General features: G+C 47.1%; 1 protein-coding gene across 2 annotated transcripts in view; it reads left to right on the forward strand.

The window, feature by feature from the left end:
* The first annotated feature begins 90 nt into the window (after positions 1-90).
* The window catches only part of EMILIN2 (elastin microfibril interfacer 2), a 41575-nt gene continuing 27038 nt past the window's right edge, over positions 91-14627 (forward strand). For both annotated transcript variants that reach the window (XM_014456273.2, XM_023754220.1), the window contains exon 1: positions 91-123. In XM_014456273.2, coding sequence (XP_014311759.1) covers positions 101-123 — 23 coding nt within the window. In that variant the 5' untranslated portion in view covers positions 91-100. The remainder of the gene's footprint in view (positions 124-14627) is intronic.

The following is a 14627-nucleotide window of genomic DNA, read 5'->3' on the forward strand; positions in this document are numbered from 1 at the left end:
GCCGTTGGATGACGATCATGAGTCTGCCTATCCACGAGATCTCTAGTCTAGTGAGAAAGTATGAGTTGTCTCGCGACACTACCTCCCTCTCTTGCACCAGATGCCCTGCCCGTCCGCGCTGGTGTGAGTCCTGGTGCCGGGGAGCGGGCGGGGGCGGTGGGGTGGGGTCCGAGCGTGGGGCTCCGGCCGCTGCGTAAATCTCTTCCCCGGCGGGTGCGAGCCACGCAGCTGAAAAGTTTCAGCGCGAGCGGGGCCGGGGCCCGCAGGGTAGTGAAGAAGCATGTGTTGCCCTGAGCGAGCGTTGATGATACGCAGGACCTGCTCGTGATCACCAGGGCACAGGCGGGAGTGAACAAAGCCCCTACCCCCATCTCTCTCTCTCTCTCTCTCTCTCTCTCTCTCTCTCTCTCTCTCTCCAATTTTATTACTAACATAAGGCAGCTGGACCTAATTAGATCCATATTGTGAGTTCTGGGGCATACAGAAATTTCAGCTCGTATACTGCTAAAAATGCTTATATGTAGGATTAGCGGGGTGTCCTAAAACAGATGAGTTTTGTTGAGATGTCCCTGTAAAACTGACCTCATCCAGGGCTGTAAATCTCTAAAGTCCCAGGAATAACTTGTTTAAAAGTGTGTTGTCGTTGTTTGTTTTTTTCCAAGTTAGATTTGGGGATTGGCTAAGAGGTTGTCATGAGAGCATAGTTTTTAAAGACAAGGGGAGGAATTAATCATCTTTTTGCTTAGAAAGATTTCACCAGCTTAAAAAAAAACACACACAAAGAGGAAGCAATGCGATAGAGTGAAGATTCCGTTAAATACAGCACACTCATTCCGTGCTCAGGGCACGTCTTGGTGTTTTGTGTAAGCCCGATATCCGAGGACGAGCCCATGTGAATACACGGCTGTTGGGGAACACATCTGATGGCTGAAATTAATTGTTTTCCCCTAAGAATACGTTGTTTGTCTTAGAGCACAGTTGTCATTGCAGCAAAGAATAATAGCCAGTAGGCGGATTTGTCTTTGGCAAAGCAAAGGGAGGGCCTGAAACTTGTCCTCCAGAAAACCTCCTTCCAGAGACAGGAGGAACCTTCAGGCAGGTGAGGTGCCAGTGGTCCCTAAGTCACCCCCCAGGGGCGGCTATGGGAACTGCAGACAGAAAAGCCATAATTCCTCTGGGTCACCCACCACCTAGAAGAGATCCCACCTTTGATGACACAGAGAAACAGGCAGAAGGGGAATCGCTGGCTGCCGCGTTGAGCTGGGCAGATTGTCAGGGGCGCAGTGTGTCTGCATCTGTAGTCGGTAAGATACAAACCCACAGTCTATGGTTAGCAGTCAGTGAATTCAGAACCATGTAAGATTTTTACATTGTGGGGGACCTGTAAATAGTCAATACAATTTGAATTGATTTCTATAAAATTAGATTTGTTAATCAGGAATATTTCATTTGTCTTACACAAGAATAGAATTTTGTGGCTCGTTATAACTTTAATATTTACTTGTAACAAGTCAGAAATAAACAAATTTTTCATTTGGGGAGGTAATACTTTTGATTTTTTAAAAGTTTCTGAAATTATTTTAGTGCTTGGGAAATCAAGCGGCGCTTTAATTGTTGTATTTCACCAGAAACAGTGAAACAAATTCTCTATCTTCAGTGGGGGGTGAATCACCTCCAGACCAGCAGGTGAGAGAAAGGCAGGTGGGAAGGATATCCAATGGGAAGCATAAAAATTGCGATTTTACGAAACAAGACCAAAATCGGTGACCTTGGTATTTTTATTCTATAATAACCGTGTAAATGATTCAAATGTGCTTGTAAGTACTGCATTAAAAGAGAAATTTAAAAAATAAAAACACTGTTTTAGCCAGTCAAGCTGAAAATCTTGAAGTTAACTTAAGGGGCTAACTCAGTCCTGTTCTTTTCTTTCTGTGTCTTTAGAGACAGGAAAGGACCAGTTTACCTTACTTTTCAACTACGAAATGTTTTCTAAATGTTGAGGATTAGTAGATAAATGAAGACAAAAGGAGAAACATTTTTTAACACTTAAATGAGAAAAAATGGCTGTTTGACATAGCATTTTCTGGGTTTGCTGATGAGGAACTTCTCTCAGTTCCAGGCTCTGTTGGGTGAGGTCTTCATCGCTGGGGCCTTAGACCTGAGGCCTGGGGAGGGGAGGTTCGTACGGACCACCTTCCAGGCGGTGTGAGAAGCACAGCTGTGCTTGTTTATTTGCCCTTCACAGGTGTTGCGTTTTTTACAAACTACGGGCCAGGCCTTCCACCCGCAGAAAGATTGCATCTCGCTGAGTGCAGTGCTCGCTCTGTGCGGTGGTCTGGACCCGAACCCGCTCTCTCCAGGGTTTGCCTGGATAGGACTGGAAGTTGGCTGAGGATCTGGAGCTAGAAATGCACATTAGCATCTGGTAACAGTTGAGCGGCTGGGAGTGGCAGGTGTGAGCCAGCGAGGCCTTCATCCAGTTGGAGCGGACCTGGGTTGTCAGGGGCTGTGGGGGGAAAGGAGCAAGAGGGGCCAGGCCCGGGGAGAGAGCAAAGTCAAGCTTTTGGAGGAGGAAACTACATCTTAGAGACCTCAGGACGAGAGGCCGAGGTGTTGGTAGCAGGAAGATTGGCTTACGCAGAAAGAGGCAGTTTCAGGGGTGCAGGGTTGTGGCTCCTGTGCGATTAAGGGAGGACACACGAGGAGACCCAGTTACCCAAGAATCAGATGTTTCAAAGGCTTCGGTGGAGAAAGGGAGCTGATAGAAGCCAAGCAGGTGAAGAATTAAAGAGAGGGAACTCTGCAGGCTTAGGAGAGAAGTGAGGAAGCCAGAGGGAGAGGCTGAATATGCTCCAAACGGAGGTGGGAACAGGGGAGGAGACAGGGGTGTGATGGGGGGAGAGGAGAACGCCTGCGCCTGACCCGTCACCGGGCGCTAAGGCCCCACGGGCATTTCCAGAAAGTGTAGACAGTGCTCCGTTTGCACGTAGGAAGAGCCTTAGATTCGAGATTGCACATTGCGTATGGGGTGTGCGACCCCAGGAGCAGAGAGGGTTTTTATGTGACATGAGGGCATTTTGAGCAATTCCTTTTCTGAAGCTGTAAAGGACCTTCTGAGTGGCAGGTGCTGTGTCAGGACTTTGCTTTCTCTACATTAGTTTAATTCTTGCGACAACCCTTCAAGATGAACACCATTGTCTCCATTTTACCAACGAGGAAGCAGGAGATGTTCCCTGACTTGCCTGTGGTCACATGATGGTAAGAGACTGAGCTGCTGGCCTTGGGGCCTGGCCTCTGTCCCTGGGATGGAGAATGCATTTGCTTGTTTTAGTGTGTGCCTCAGTAGACTGCACAGTACTCCACTACAAAGAACATGTACACCCTCATCATGCAAGGCAGTGCCCCCATAACAGTGACAGAACTGTTTGGAAGGCTTAGTACAGTTTCGCAGGCCTGCATCGTTGTAACATGATGAGCCCCTTTATCTGCATTGCCTTCAATCTTAACCGCAATCCCTGTAATGGGCTGGTATCCCCATTTTGCAGGCGGGCATGTAGTTGGGAGGTAGCAGAGCCTGGATTCAGATCTAGGCCTGTTATTTCCAAGCTGTAGGCTCTTCCCACTGCACACCCGGTAGCCCCTTGCTGTCTAAACCCACACCCTGGGATGAGCACCCCAAGGATGTGTGTGTGTGACCCCAGCGCTGTGACGATGGGAGGGGAGGAGGTAAGGGCCGGAGGCTTCTCAGAGCCCCTCGCTGGGGGGGGGGGGGGGGTCGTGTTGGTGCACCAGCCGGAGAAACAGCGCTACCTTTCTTCTCCTTCTTGGACTGGGCATTGTTTCCTTTCATGCATCATTCATGCCTCCTGGCAGTCATTCCAGATAGTTGCATAACCTCCCACTCAGCCTGCGGTGGTCCAGCCGAGTGATGTGAGTCCTGAGACATGGGGGCGTCCTGTGAGCGGAGCAGCTGCCTTGCTGGAGCCTTGCCGTTGGCTCTGAGGACCCCAGATGCAAGGCAGGTTATTCCCCTGCACTGGCGTCCCTTCCAGCTCGGGGCTGAGGCGCTGCCTGTCAGGCTGCAGTTTCCTGCTCTCTGACACCACAAACTGACTAGGGCTTATCAGCCTCTACCCACCCCTGCCCCCACCCGCTTCTTGGGCGTGTGGCATCTTGGTGAAATGTTTCCTATTAGCTCTTTAAAAAAATCTCATCAGTCGGGGAGGGATCCGGCTGGGGCCAACTGAAGGAACCTGCGCTGCTCTGATAACATAGACTGAGGATTTGTGCATGTGCAGCAGGTGTGGGTTCTAAATGCTGAGTTTCCAGAACTTCTGTAATCCGCTGGTTCCAATGGGAGCAGATGGTCATTCAGCTGGAAGAAAAGTTGCCTGTTAAGGAGTAATCTCAGCCAGGAAAAGCTTAAAAAAAAAACCCAAAAACTAAAACTAAACTAAGAACACTTAAGACTAAGGGGAAACATAAGGGCTTACGTTTTCTAGAGACAATTCTACGTTTTCTGCATCTCCAGGAACAATTCCAAACGAGCCTCTTGTGTGTATGGCTTTGGGGGATTTTTTTTTCCTCCGGCTGTTAGACAGCGTGGGGTCCAAGGAAACGCGAATGAATGGAGGAGGCGTGAGGGAGCGCGGGGACCCCCCCACCCCCACCCCAGGGCCTGGCGCTGCCGCTGGTGTGGTTCCCTCGAACTTTCCATCCCTATCTGCCTTTTGGGGTTGTATCGTGTGAGCTTCCCTAGACCCCTCAGACCTTCCTTTCAGCTTCTTTGACCTTTTCCCTTCCTCGGCTCCCAGTAGATAAGACGGGAGCCCTTCGGCGCTTTCAGAGGCTTCCATGTGCGTTTTCCTTTTCTCAGCACACGCTCAGTCAGGGGAGTAGATAGGGCCGAGACAGAGGTCTTGGGAACAGAACTTTCATGCTTATGGGCTACATTTCCTACCTTATCTTGGGGAAAATTAATGGGATTCAAGTAGAGGTCATGGCCTTAAGAAAAAAATTGCCTTTTTTTTCATGAAGGCTTTACTTGTAATTTATTGATTTTTCAAAAAAGAAAAGAGAGAACAACAAAACAACAGACCCCGTGTCCTCCAGGCAGCATGGGGCCCAATGCCAGTAGTAGGCCTGTCTTAAATAGAATAGAGCTTGACATGTTGAAAGATATATTTCAGAAAAATTTGCTTTTTGTTAAGCCCCGTTGTGGTCCCATGAACTGGTCTTCCTCCCTTGATCTAGTCTACCACGTTGGCACTTGGTAAATGAATTACAATTCCGCGGTGAGCAGGAAGGTGGAAGTGAGTGGGGGCAGGCCTCCCCCAGGGCTGGCTGGCGTGGCCAACATGTCTGAAGAGGAGGTGAAAGTCTTGCCTTCTGGCCTGAGCTCTCCCACCACCCCGTGTGTGTGACTGCAGGCAAGCCCCTCACCCTCTCTGAGGCACAGTGTCCTCATCGCTGCGTTTCGGGGAGGCGCCATAGCGGACAGTACTGTGCAGAAGCACCTGTTACGCTCACGTGCGGTGCGGTCAGCAGGACTGTCTGGTGACTGTGCCTGTTCCCGTTGCTTGTGTGAAGTGTTGTGTGAAGTGTTGCCGCTCAGGTGGCCTTACCTTTCAGGGCTTTGCCTTTGAAACTCATTCTTCCTCACCTGGCAGAGAAGGACGGGAGGGCTAAAGAATGAACTCCATTTGGTGAGCTAAGATCGTCACGAAATGGAAATGACTGAAATCGACTTTTTAAAAAATATATATTTTTATTGATGTCAGAGAGGAAGGAAGAGGGAGGTAGAAACATCAATGATGAGGGAGAATCATTGATCAGCTGCCTCCTGCAGGCCCCCACTGGGGATTGAGCCCGAAATCCAGGCATGTGCCCTTGACTGGAATCAAACCCAGGACCCTTCAGTCCGCAGGCCAACGCTCTATCCACTGAGCCAAACCAGCCAGGGCTGAAATCGACTTTTAAACATGAAGTTAAACTTGCAGAGACTGCTGTGGAAGCAGAGCCAGAGAAGCGTTTCTCCAGGGAATAACAGGTGGTTCCAGCTGCGTGGGCGTTGCTGGCTGGCTTGGGGGGTGGGGGAGGGCAGAGGCCAGTCAGGAGGTGAGCTGCATGTTCCCAGATGCCCCCAGGGGGGTGAGCTCTGCCCATCCCCGGCCACTGACACGCTGCTTTCATGCTTTACCTTTAGAACAAATCCTCTTCCTCGTGTTGGTAGCGTGAAGATGGTGCTAATATCACTGAGTGTGAATGATGTGGTAGGCGCTGCGCAGGACGGTCACTGTCCACATGCTGCTTTTTAAAAGCTAAACCTGACAGACTGGGCCAGTGTTCAGATTACTCCCAGACTGTCACCCAGCTGTTTTGGTTTATTATTGGGTACAAGACTGTTTTACTGCTATCGTCCTTCATGAAGCAGTTTCTGCGCTTAAGAACAGCAACGAACCGCTTGATGAAATGGTGCGGGTGTGACTGCTCCTTGCGAAGACTGATTTTCCTGGCAGGGTCCGGACAGGAGCATAGTAGTTCCCGTCGTGGTAGTGGTTCACGTTGGAGGAAAAATAATGAGCTGATTACAGGCAGACTCACAGTCAATGCTCTTCTTGCCTTCCTGTTTTAAGGTGGTGATGGGTGTTGAAAAAAGTGGGCAGGGCTCAAACCAACCCAATTCCCAGATTGAAAATGCTGTAGGAGCAAACTTTCCTGGGTGTGTGAGGGCCCAGCTGGCCCTTTTTTTCCCACCTACGAAAATATTAGATGATTAGGGAAGATGCTTAAAAGTTATTCTTTGCCTTTCAGGACAGTGCATTTTACTGTGCATTTGCTTAAAACAAAATTTGGTTAAGAGACAGATGGTTTAGGTCAGTGGTCGGCAAACTCATTAGTCAACAGAGCCAAATATCAATAGTACAACGATTGAAATTTCTTTTGAGAGCCAAATTTTTTAACCCTAAACTATATAGGTAGGTACATTGTTATTAACTTAATTAGGAAGAGCCACACTCAAGGGGCCAAAGAGCCGCATGTGGCTCGCGAGCCGCAGTTTGCCAACCACGGGTTTAGGTGGAGGCCTCTCAACATGGTCATTTCGATGAAAGGCAATCTGCTCTGAGGATTCTCAGTGTTTCCCTCACTTTTCCCGTCTTTAGATCTAGTTGTGATTGTACAGTATCCGCCGAGTGCAGGGGTGTAATCCATGGTCTCTTTCAGAGACTCGCTCATAATCCGCTGTAAGACAGGGTTCTAGAAATTTCCCTCTGGCTTCAAGTTTCCAACATCTCAGCGGGGAGGCTGTTGAAGGATCATGGCCTAAGGGCCTAAGTTTTTCGAAAGTGAAGGTGAAAGTGCCACTTGTTTCCCGGCTGAGGCTTTCCCTCAGATCTTGGAAACGTAGCCCAAAAGCTGCGGCAGTGATTGCGACAGAACTCAGGGAGGGGCGAGTTTCACATTCCAGCCCTCAATCCAGTCTTTTCACTATTAAAGCGTTCCTCTGGCTCGGTCCATTTCAAGCCAAAACGCTCTCAATATGCTGGTGGAATCGAGGGCCTTGGGCGGGGAGGTAGCATGGAGCCCCTCTGAGTATCCGGAATGTTCCAGAATCTCCAGTCTGGCCTGCTGTCAGGACAGTGCTCAGATCTGATTCGTGTGTCAGGGGCCCACGCTACAGAGCCATCAGCTGCTTTCGGCTGGAACAGCCCTTTCAGGACCACAAGACCAGGTCCGGGCCAGCTTGGTCGTCCTGATACATGATGTGCCTTTTCCCCATCCCAACATGTTGCATCATCTGGCTGCTCTGGCGATCTTTGGGAGTCATCGTGTTGATCATTGTAAAAAACAACTAGAAAGTTGTAACGCAGATTCCCTGCTCACCGACGGTGCAGGAGGGGAAGCAGAAATACCTTTAATGGCTTATTTCGTGAATCCAATAGCAAGGTCGGAAGGGTCACTGGAAAATAATCCCAATGAGTAGACCGTCCGATTTTCAAAATGCTAATTTATGTCTTTGATGCTTTGTGTTATTTTACACAAAACGGCAATTTGAAGGTAGTTATGAAAATTTCTGTCTCGAATGTCTTTCTTTAATCATTGAGCCATACCTTTAAAAGTGCAAAAATAACTATAAGCGTCAGTTCCCAATAGACAAAGCAATGGGTTGTGTGTCTGAAGAGTAATCTGATACATTAAAAAAACACCACAACCACACTTCAGTTAAATGCTCATTTTGAAACTCTGAAAAAGACTCAGTGATGCTGTTTTTGGTTTCCACTTAACAGAGACATATTTTGGGTAGTTGGGACAAGACTTGCTAGCATTTTGCTTCCACAGTCCTGAAGAGATTTAAAAATAACCCCAATGCAAAATAGTTGGTTTATTGAGATTAACTTAGATACACTGTATGTGCTGTACATATTTAAAGTTGGATAATTTAATATTTGACCCATGAAATCAACACCACAATTGAGATATTGAACATTTCCATCACCACAAAGTTTCCCCATGCTCCTTGTAATCCTCCCTCCAGGTTCTCCCCACATACCTTCCCCAGGCTGATGAGCTTTCTTTCCATCATTGTAGATGAGTTTGCAATTTCTAAAGTTTTATGTAGTGTTATACAGTGCGTACTGTTTCTATGTTAGGCTTTTTTGTTTACTAAGCATAATTGTTTTGAGGTACATCTTTTTTGTACTATGTATCAATAGTTGGTCACTTCTGATTGTTGACTAATATTCCTTTGTATGTTTGTGTACACCACAATTTCTATAGAGTAGTTGTGTTTCAACTGAGAACTGGTGAAAAAAGAATGTAGAAAATAATTTATAATGACAGTAAGGTTACTTCTCCGATATTTCTGAAGACCAATGAGGTGATAAATGCATAACAAATGCAGAACACTAGATAAAGCCATAATGGAGTAAAAAAACAACAACCCATATTTCACATTTATAGCCCTTGAAAATGTTGGATTAAGGCTACAAAATTAGTATAAGACACTATGAACTGGCAGAAAGCTCAATAGGGTTAAAGAAGACTTATTCTTTAAAGCAGTGGTTCTCAACCTTCTGGCCCTTTAAATACAGTTCCTCATGTTGTGACCCAACCATAAAATTATTTTCGTTGCTATTTCATAACTGTAATGTTGCTACTGTTATGAATCGTAATGTAAATATCTGATATGCAGGATGGTCTTAGGCGACCCCTGTGAAAGGGTCGTTCGACCGCCAAAGGGGTCGCAACCCACAGGTTGAGAACCGCTGCTTTAAAGACTGTTGGTTACTCAGTTTCATTAAACAAATTTTTGTGCAGGGCCCATGTCTGGCACAGGACTAGCAAGGGACCCGACCTCTCTCTTGCTCTGTAGAAGTTCACGTCCTTTAGGCGAAATGAGACATAAATGGAAAGCAGTAAAATTAAAGGTAGAAATGAGACTTGCAATAAGAGAAGCACAAATAGCGGAGGATGCTCCGAGGTGGAAGAAATTGTTTCCCGCCAGAAGGCACGTGAGAACTTGTTTGCGGAGGTGACATCTTAGCAGGGCTTTGAAGGATGGTTCTAGTGAATATATGCAAAGGTGAGAGGATGCCAGCATAAGCCACGAGAGCACGTGAGCAAGGGCCTGGAGATGGGATGTGAAGGGACATCCTCGGTGACGAGTACATCGAGGTGTGGGCACAGCTGGTTTCTTCCGTGGGCTGTGAGGGAAGGATCTGTCCCAGGCCTCGCTCCTTGGAGTGCAGATGCCGTCTTCTCCCACATATTTTCAACTTAGCAGATATCTGTTGGACCCCTCTTCACTCAGTGTCTACATATTTGTCTTACTCCCCTCTAATTATATAATTTAGTAACAAGTTTGTCCTTTATTCAAGGGAAAACAACCCATCATTGCGGGGGGGGGGGGGGCGCGGGGGAGGGAGTACAGTGCTTCACAAGCAATGGAGCACTCTTCCTGAAGAATCTTGGGCACTCCTGACCTTCAACAAACAGAGGGCCTGATATTTCTCCAGCAAAATGGGTTAATTCAGGAACAACAAATAGAGGGCCATTTGGGACATGTGATGTGAAGGCAACCACCAGCAGGTCCAGAGAAACAAAGAAGACGGACACTCTTTTATGGACTTGGGAGGGGCTATCGTAAACGAAGAGTTCATTGGAGGAAACTGAAAGCTGGAAGGATAGTGACTTTTCATTGGCCGAGTTATGGCAGGTCTCCCATTGACTGAGCTGTTCCTGGGCAAGGACCGAGTTAGTAAAGTAGTATCACTGTCAGAGATGTAAGGCACATCTCTTCCTGTTGGGATCAATAGTGTGTTGAGTGACACATATGCGAGTGTCCTTTCTTCTAGGCTCTGGACTCCATTTTTAAAAACATATATATTTCTATTGATTTCAGAGAGTAAGGGAAAGATAGAAACATCAATGATCAGAGAGACTCATTGATTGGCTGCCTCCTGCATCCCCCGACCCCACTGGGGATCGAGCCCACAACCAGGGCATGTGCCCAACTGGGAATTGAACCATGACCTCCTGGTTCACAAGTCGATACTCAACCACTGAGCCATGTCAGGTGGGCATCTGGATTCCATTTTAAATGAGGTTTCTGTTTATTAATTTTTCACAGCAAGAGTGAGTTTTATAGAATGTTAGAAGAGGCAGCACTGAAACAGGACATGGTTGGCTGTGATTGAATAAAGATCACGGAACAGAAACAGGTATACAGCCCAGAGTTGGCTTGGCATCTGGGGATTGGCTGGCTGGAGATACTGTGTGTCTGGCCAGGTTGAGCATTTACATGAACATGAAAGCTCAGTTTGCTGATGTGGCACCCTGGTCAGGAGCAGCTCCATCTGGGTCTAGAAATTTCTTTCACCACCTGCCCCAAAGCTTCCGTCTAACCTGGGGCAGTGCCCAGGGCTTGCTGTCCCATAGCCCTTACATACCTGGGTTTTGTGGTGATTCTCTTAAAACCACATGGGGTTGGCCAAGGTAGGAATGCCATGCCCTCAATTCCTTAAGAAAGTTCCAGTCCCATAAGTCTGCATGAGCAGTGAGGGCTGTTCTGAAGAAGGTGAGCCGCACAGGTGGCTGTAAGGACATTGCAGGTGTCACCAACCTTGAAAATCCATTGGCCACCCCACGTGTTCTTGGAGGAAAGTTCCTCTTCCTTGACCTACTGCTCCATTGCCAAAGGCAAATAAGAAAAATTCTTCTTTTGGTTTTGCTAACCAGCCCCCACTCTCTACTTTTCCACACCTTAAGGTCTTGGGTGGGGTGGGTTGTGGCAGCATCTTTCAGAGAAAAGTAATGTTCCTCCTAAGCAGAGTGCAGGTGGATGAAGTGTTGCCGCGTCGCTGTGCGGTGTGGATTTTAAAAACATGAATACTGATTAGCCTGGATAATGTGAGAAATATGAACCCATGTTATAGCGTTTTCATTCTTTCCCCCCCAATTTGGTCATAAATTACGAAAGAAATGCAAGTGTTCCTGTGTTTTCACTTCCCAGATTATTACTTTCTAAACTGTGAATGACTTGGCCCAAAGGAAGAAAATGTTTTTATATCTGCAGAGAAACTCATACTTTCTCAGGGTTTTCTCAGCTTGTAAGTGACTTCCACCGAGTTACAGGTGTGGCCTGTGTAAGAGCTTGCCAGCACCCATAGACTTTACCCGAAGGTGTGAAATAAATACCGATGGGATGTCATAGCCAATTCCTTTTCAGTATCAAGAAGCAGTACTAAGAACAATGGATGTGTAGCTGCAAGTTGGAGAGTGGCTGGAGGATATGGAATTGAGGAAGGAGAGAAGGAAGGAGAGAAAGCAGGGAGTGGCTGAGATACTTAGGGGGGGGGGATGGATGTTGCAAACCAAGTCAAGAGAAACACAGGAAAAAGGATTTCGAAATTATTGTGACTTTGCGGGATAATTTGAGAAAATAATTTTTCTGCTCAACAAAAAGAGGAAATAATCAAAATAAAGTTATTGGGTGGCTCTGAAAAGGTTTGGATCCCCAAACCCCGGAAAGTCATATTTGTGGTGAGCATCATGGGAAAGGCTGAGGCCAGCCGGCGGTCGCATGGCCCGCACTGTGGGAACTCGGAGTGTGAGCACGGGGGAGTGATGAGGACAGCCTTCTGGAATTCTGACTCCAGGAATAAGGGCACATGATATAAGTTTGAGAAATGGAAGAGTATAGCATTTATTTGGGGGAAATGGCCTGCAATAGCGATGGCCCTTCCCAAAAGCATTCTTCAGGAGAACATAGTCCATCATTCATCTTGGATTATTCGCCCTCCAGAAAGCCATCCGGTTAGCTGGGACCCTCCTTCCCACTGTCACGGCATCGACTTGAGTTTCGTAATGTGTCTCCCAAAGTGAGGAAGTTAAATCTGAGAATGTGGGCTCATTGGAACTGATGCATAAGCTGTATTTCATGGTCTGGACACGCCCTGCACTTGCAGATGATGTCATCTTTAGCACTGCAAGTTTGTCCGAAGGTCCTGATTGCTCTTATAATAAATTTAACTCTCTCTACAGCCGAGTTGGACTGAGCCTTGCAGCTGAGCCACTGTGGTTTTCTGTAATCACCTTTCTCCGGGACTGTTCTGTCCTTAGGGTAAAGGGGGGTGATAAATTGTGGAAAATTCTGGAGGAAAATTTCTACTTATTATGCTGCATGATCAGTAGAAGTAAAGAGAATTTCAGGTTGTGAAATCTAACTTGCTGCTCTAAGTAATTCATAAGGAAATGAATTCAAGAGGAAACAGAAAAATCAGCAGCTTACAACTGTGGTTTCTCCAGCAAACATCTCCTTTGTCCTGGGAAACAGTCTCCTCTGTGTACATTTTCGTTGTGGACACATGGCTTTGATGTAGGAGCTGTTGTTTTAGAAACGTGTACAAAGCTCTGTTGTAATCTGACTTCAATCAGGGTTCATCAGTCTGACTTTTAGATCCACTAGATACCGTCTGTATTTCAGAAATCTATTGGCCTAAGCATTCTGGCTTTTAAAACTTAGGTGGATTTTCCTAGGAAGTCAAGAAAAATATTTTACATTTTTTTATGTTGTTGATTTCAGAGGTCTGATTAAAAATGTATACCGTAGCAGAAAGAGATAAGATGAAAATTCTGATTTTTGTGTTTGGTTCCCCCACTTTATCTCTGGGGACCTTTTCAGGCCGTGGGAAGTGCGCGTTGGGGGTCCTTGGCCAGCGTCGCCTCCTCGGATTGTGGTGCGGCCTCTGGTGCAGCCTGCGTGTCAGCAGGACACAGCAGATTCAGACAGCGAGTGTCCCTCTGCCGGTCAGAGCGGCTCTCCTTCCACGCGGTTCCGCAGTCACTTCTAACGTCGTAGTCTCTAATGCCTGGCTGCACTTACTTTTGGCAAACAGCTACTTCAATTAAGAACTCATGGATTTATTTACTGATTGATAGAAAAACAAACAAAGAACAGGGGGAACCTCTTGGTCACACTTTGTTCCTGGAAAATCAGTCCACTGTTTTGTCAATTCTAACTTGGACCGTGGAGACAAACTTTGTAAAAGCGAATCACCATACGAAAAGGAAGGCCATTTTGACACATGCTACAATAGGGACGAACCTGGAGGATGGAGGGGATCGGTCCCATCTTGATGTTTTTGAGCTGAAAGCATTGAGAATCAACAGACACAAAGACGAACTCTCGGCCCCCTCCTCTCTGACTCAAGCGGAGTGTAAATTCCCCACCTCTCTCGCACCAGAATGAGGGCAGTGACCTTGTCCCTGCAGGCAGAGCTGGCACTGACACAAATCTGCCTAAGCAAACCTCCTAAAACAGGCCTTATCTTCCATTAGTTTCCCCCGTACATTTCCGAGCCATCTTCCCACAATTTATCACCCCTCGAAGCCCAAAGCCCCTTTCCTTTGTCCAACCGCTACTCTACAACTTGCGCCCTTTGTTAAAATGGTATATGAGTCCAAGTTTAACCACTTCTTTGGATTTTTCTCTTCGTTTCTGGGAAGCTGCTCTGCATGTAAAGGTAGTAACATCAGTAAAATCTGTGTGTCTTTTCTCTTGTTAGTCTGTCTTTTATCAGTTTAATTCATAGGCCCCAGAACAAACCTAAGAGGGTAGAGGAAAAGTTTTTTTTCCCTTTCCTACAAGAACATTATGCTAAATGAAATAAGCCAGTCACCGAAAGAGAAAGACTACATGATTCTACTTGTATAAGGTGCTTGGGGAGGTCAGATTCATGGAGCTGGAGAGTAGAATGGTGGTTGCGGGTTAGGGGGAGGGCTGACGGGACTTGTGTTTAATGGGTGCCGAGTGTTAGTTGGGATGATGAACGAGTTATGGAGATGGGTGGTGGTGACAGCTGCACAGCAATGTGAACGGACTTCGTGCAACGGCCTCTTACACATGGCCGTGGCACATGGAATGTGCTGTGTAGTTTACCACAATTTTAGAAAGTGGATTAGTTGCTGCTCTATGGAAAACCTGGCATAGCAGCTGAGTGCCAGTAACCAAGTCTGCCCTGTGAGCATCCTGAAACGCGACGAAATGACTTCTCACCCTCGCGTGCTACTTCTCCTTGTCCTGCAGGCGGGGAGTCCTCCAGGCCCCGTGCTGCCTGCCCGAGAGA

The sequence above is a fragment of the Myotis lucifugus genome, unplaced genomic scaffold (genome assembly GCF_000147115.1).
Source record: "Myotis lucifugus unplaced genomic scaffold, Myoluc2.0 scaffold_58, whole genome shotgun sequence".
Classification (NCBI taxonomy): domain Eukaryota; kingdom Metazoa; phylum Chordata; class Mammalia; order Chiroptera; family Vespertilionidae; genus Myotis; species Myotis lucifugus.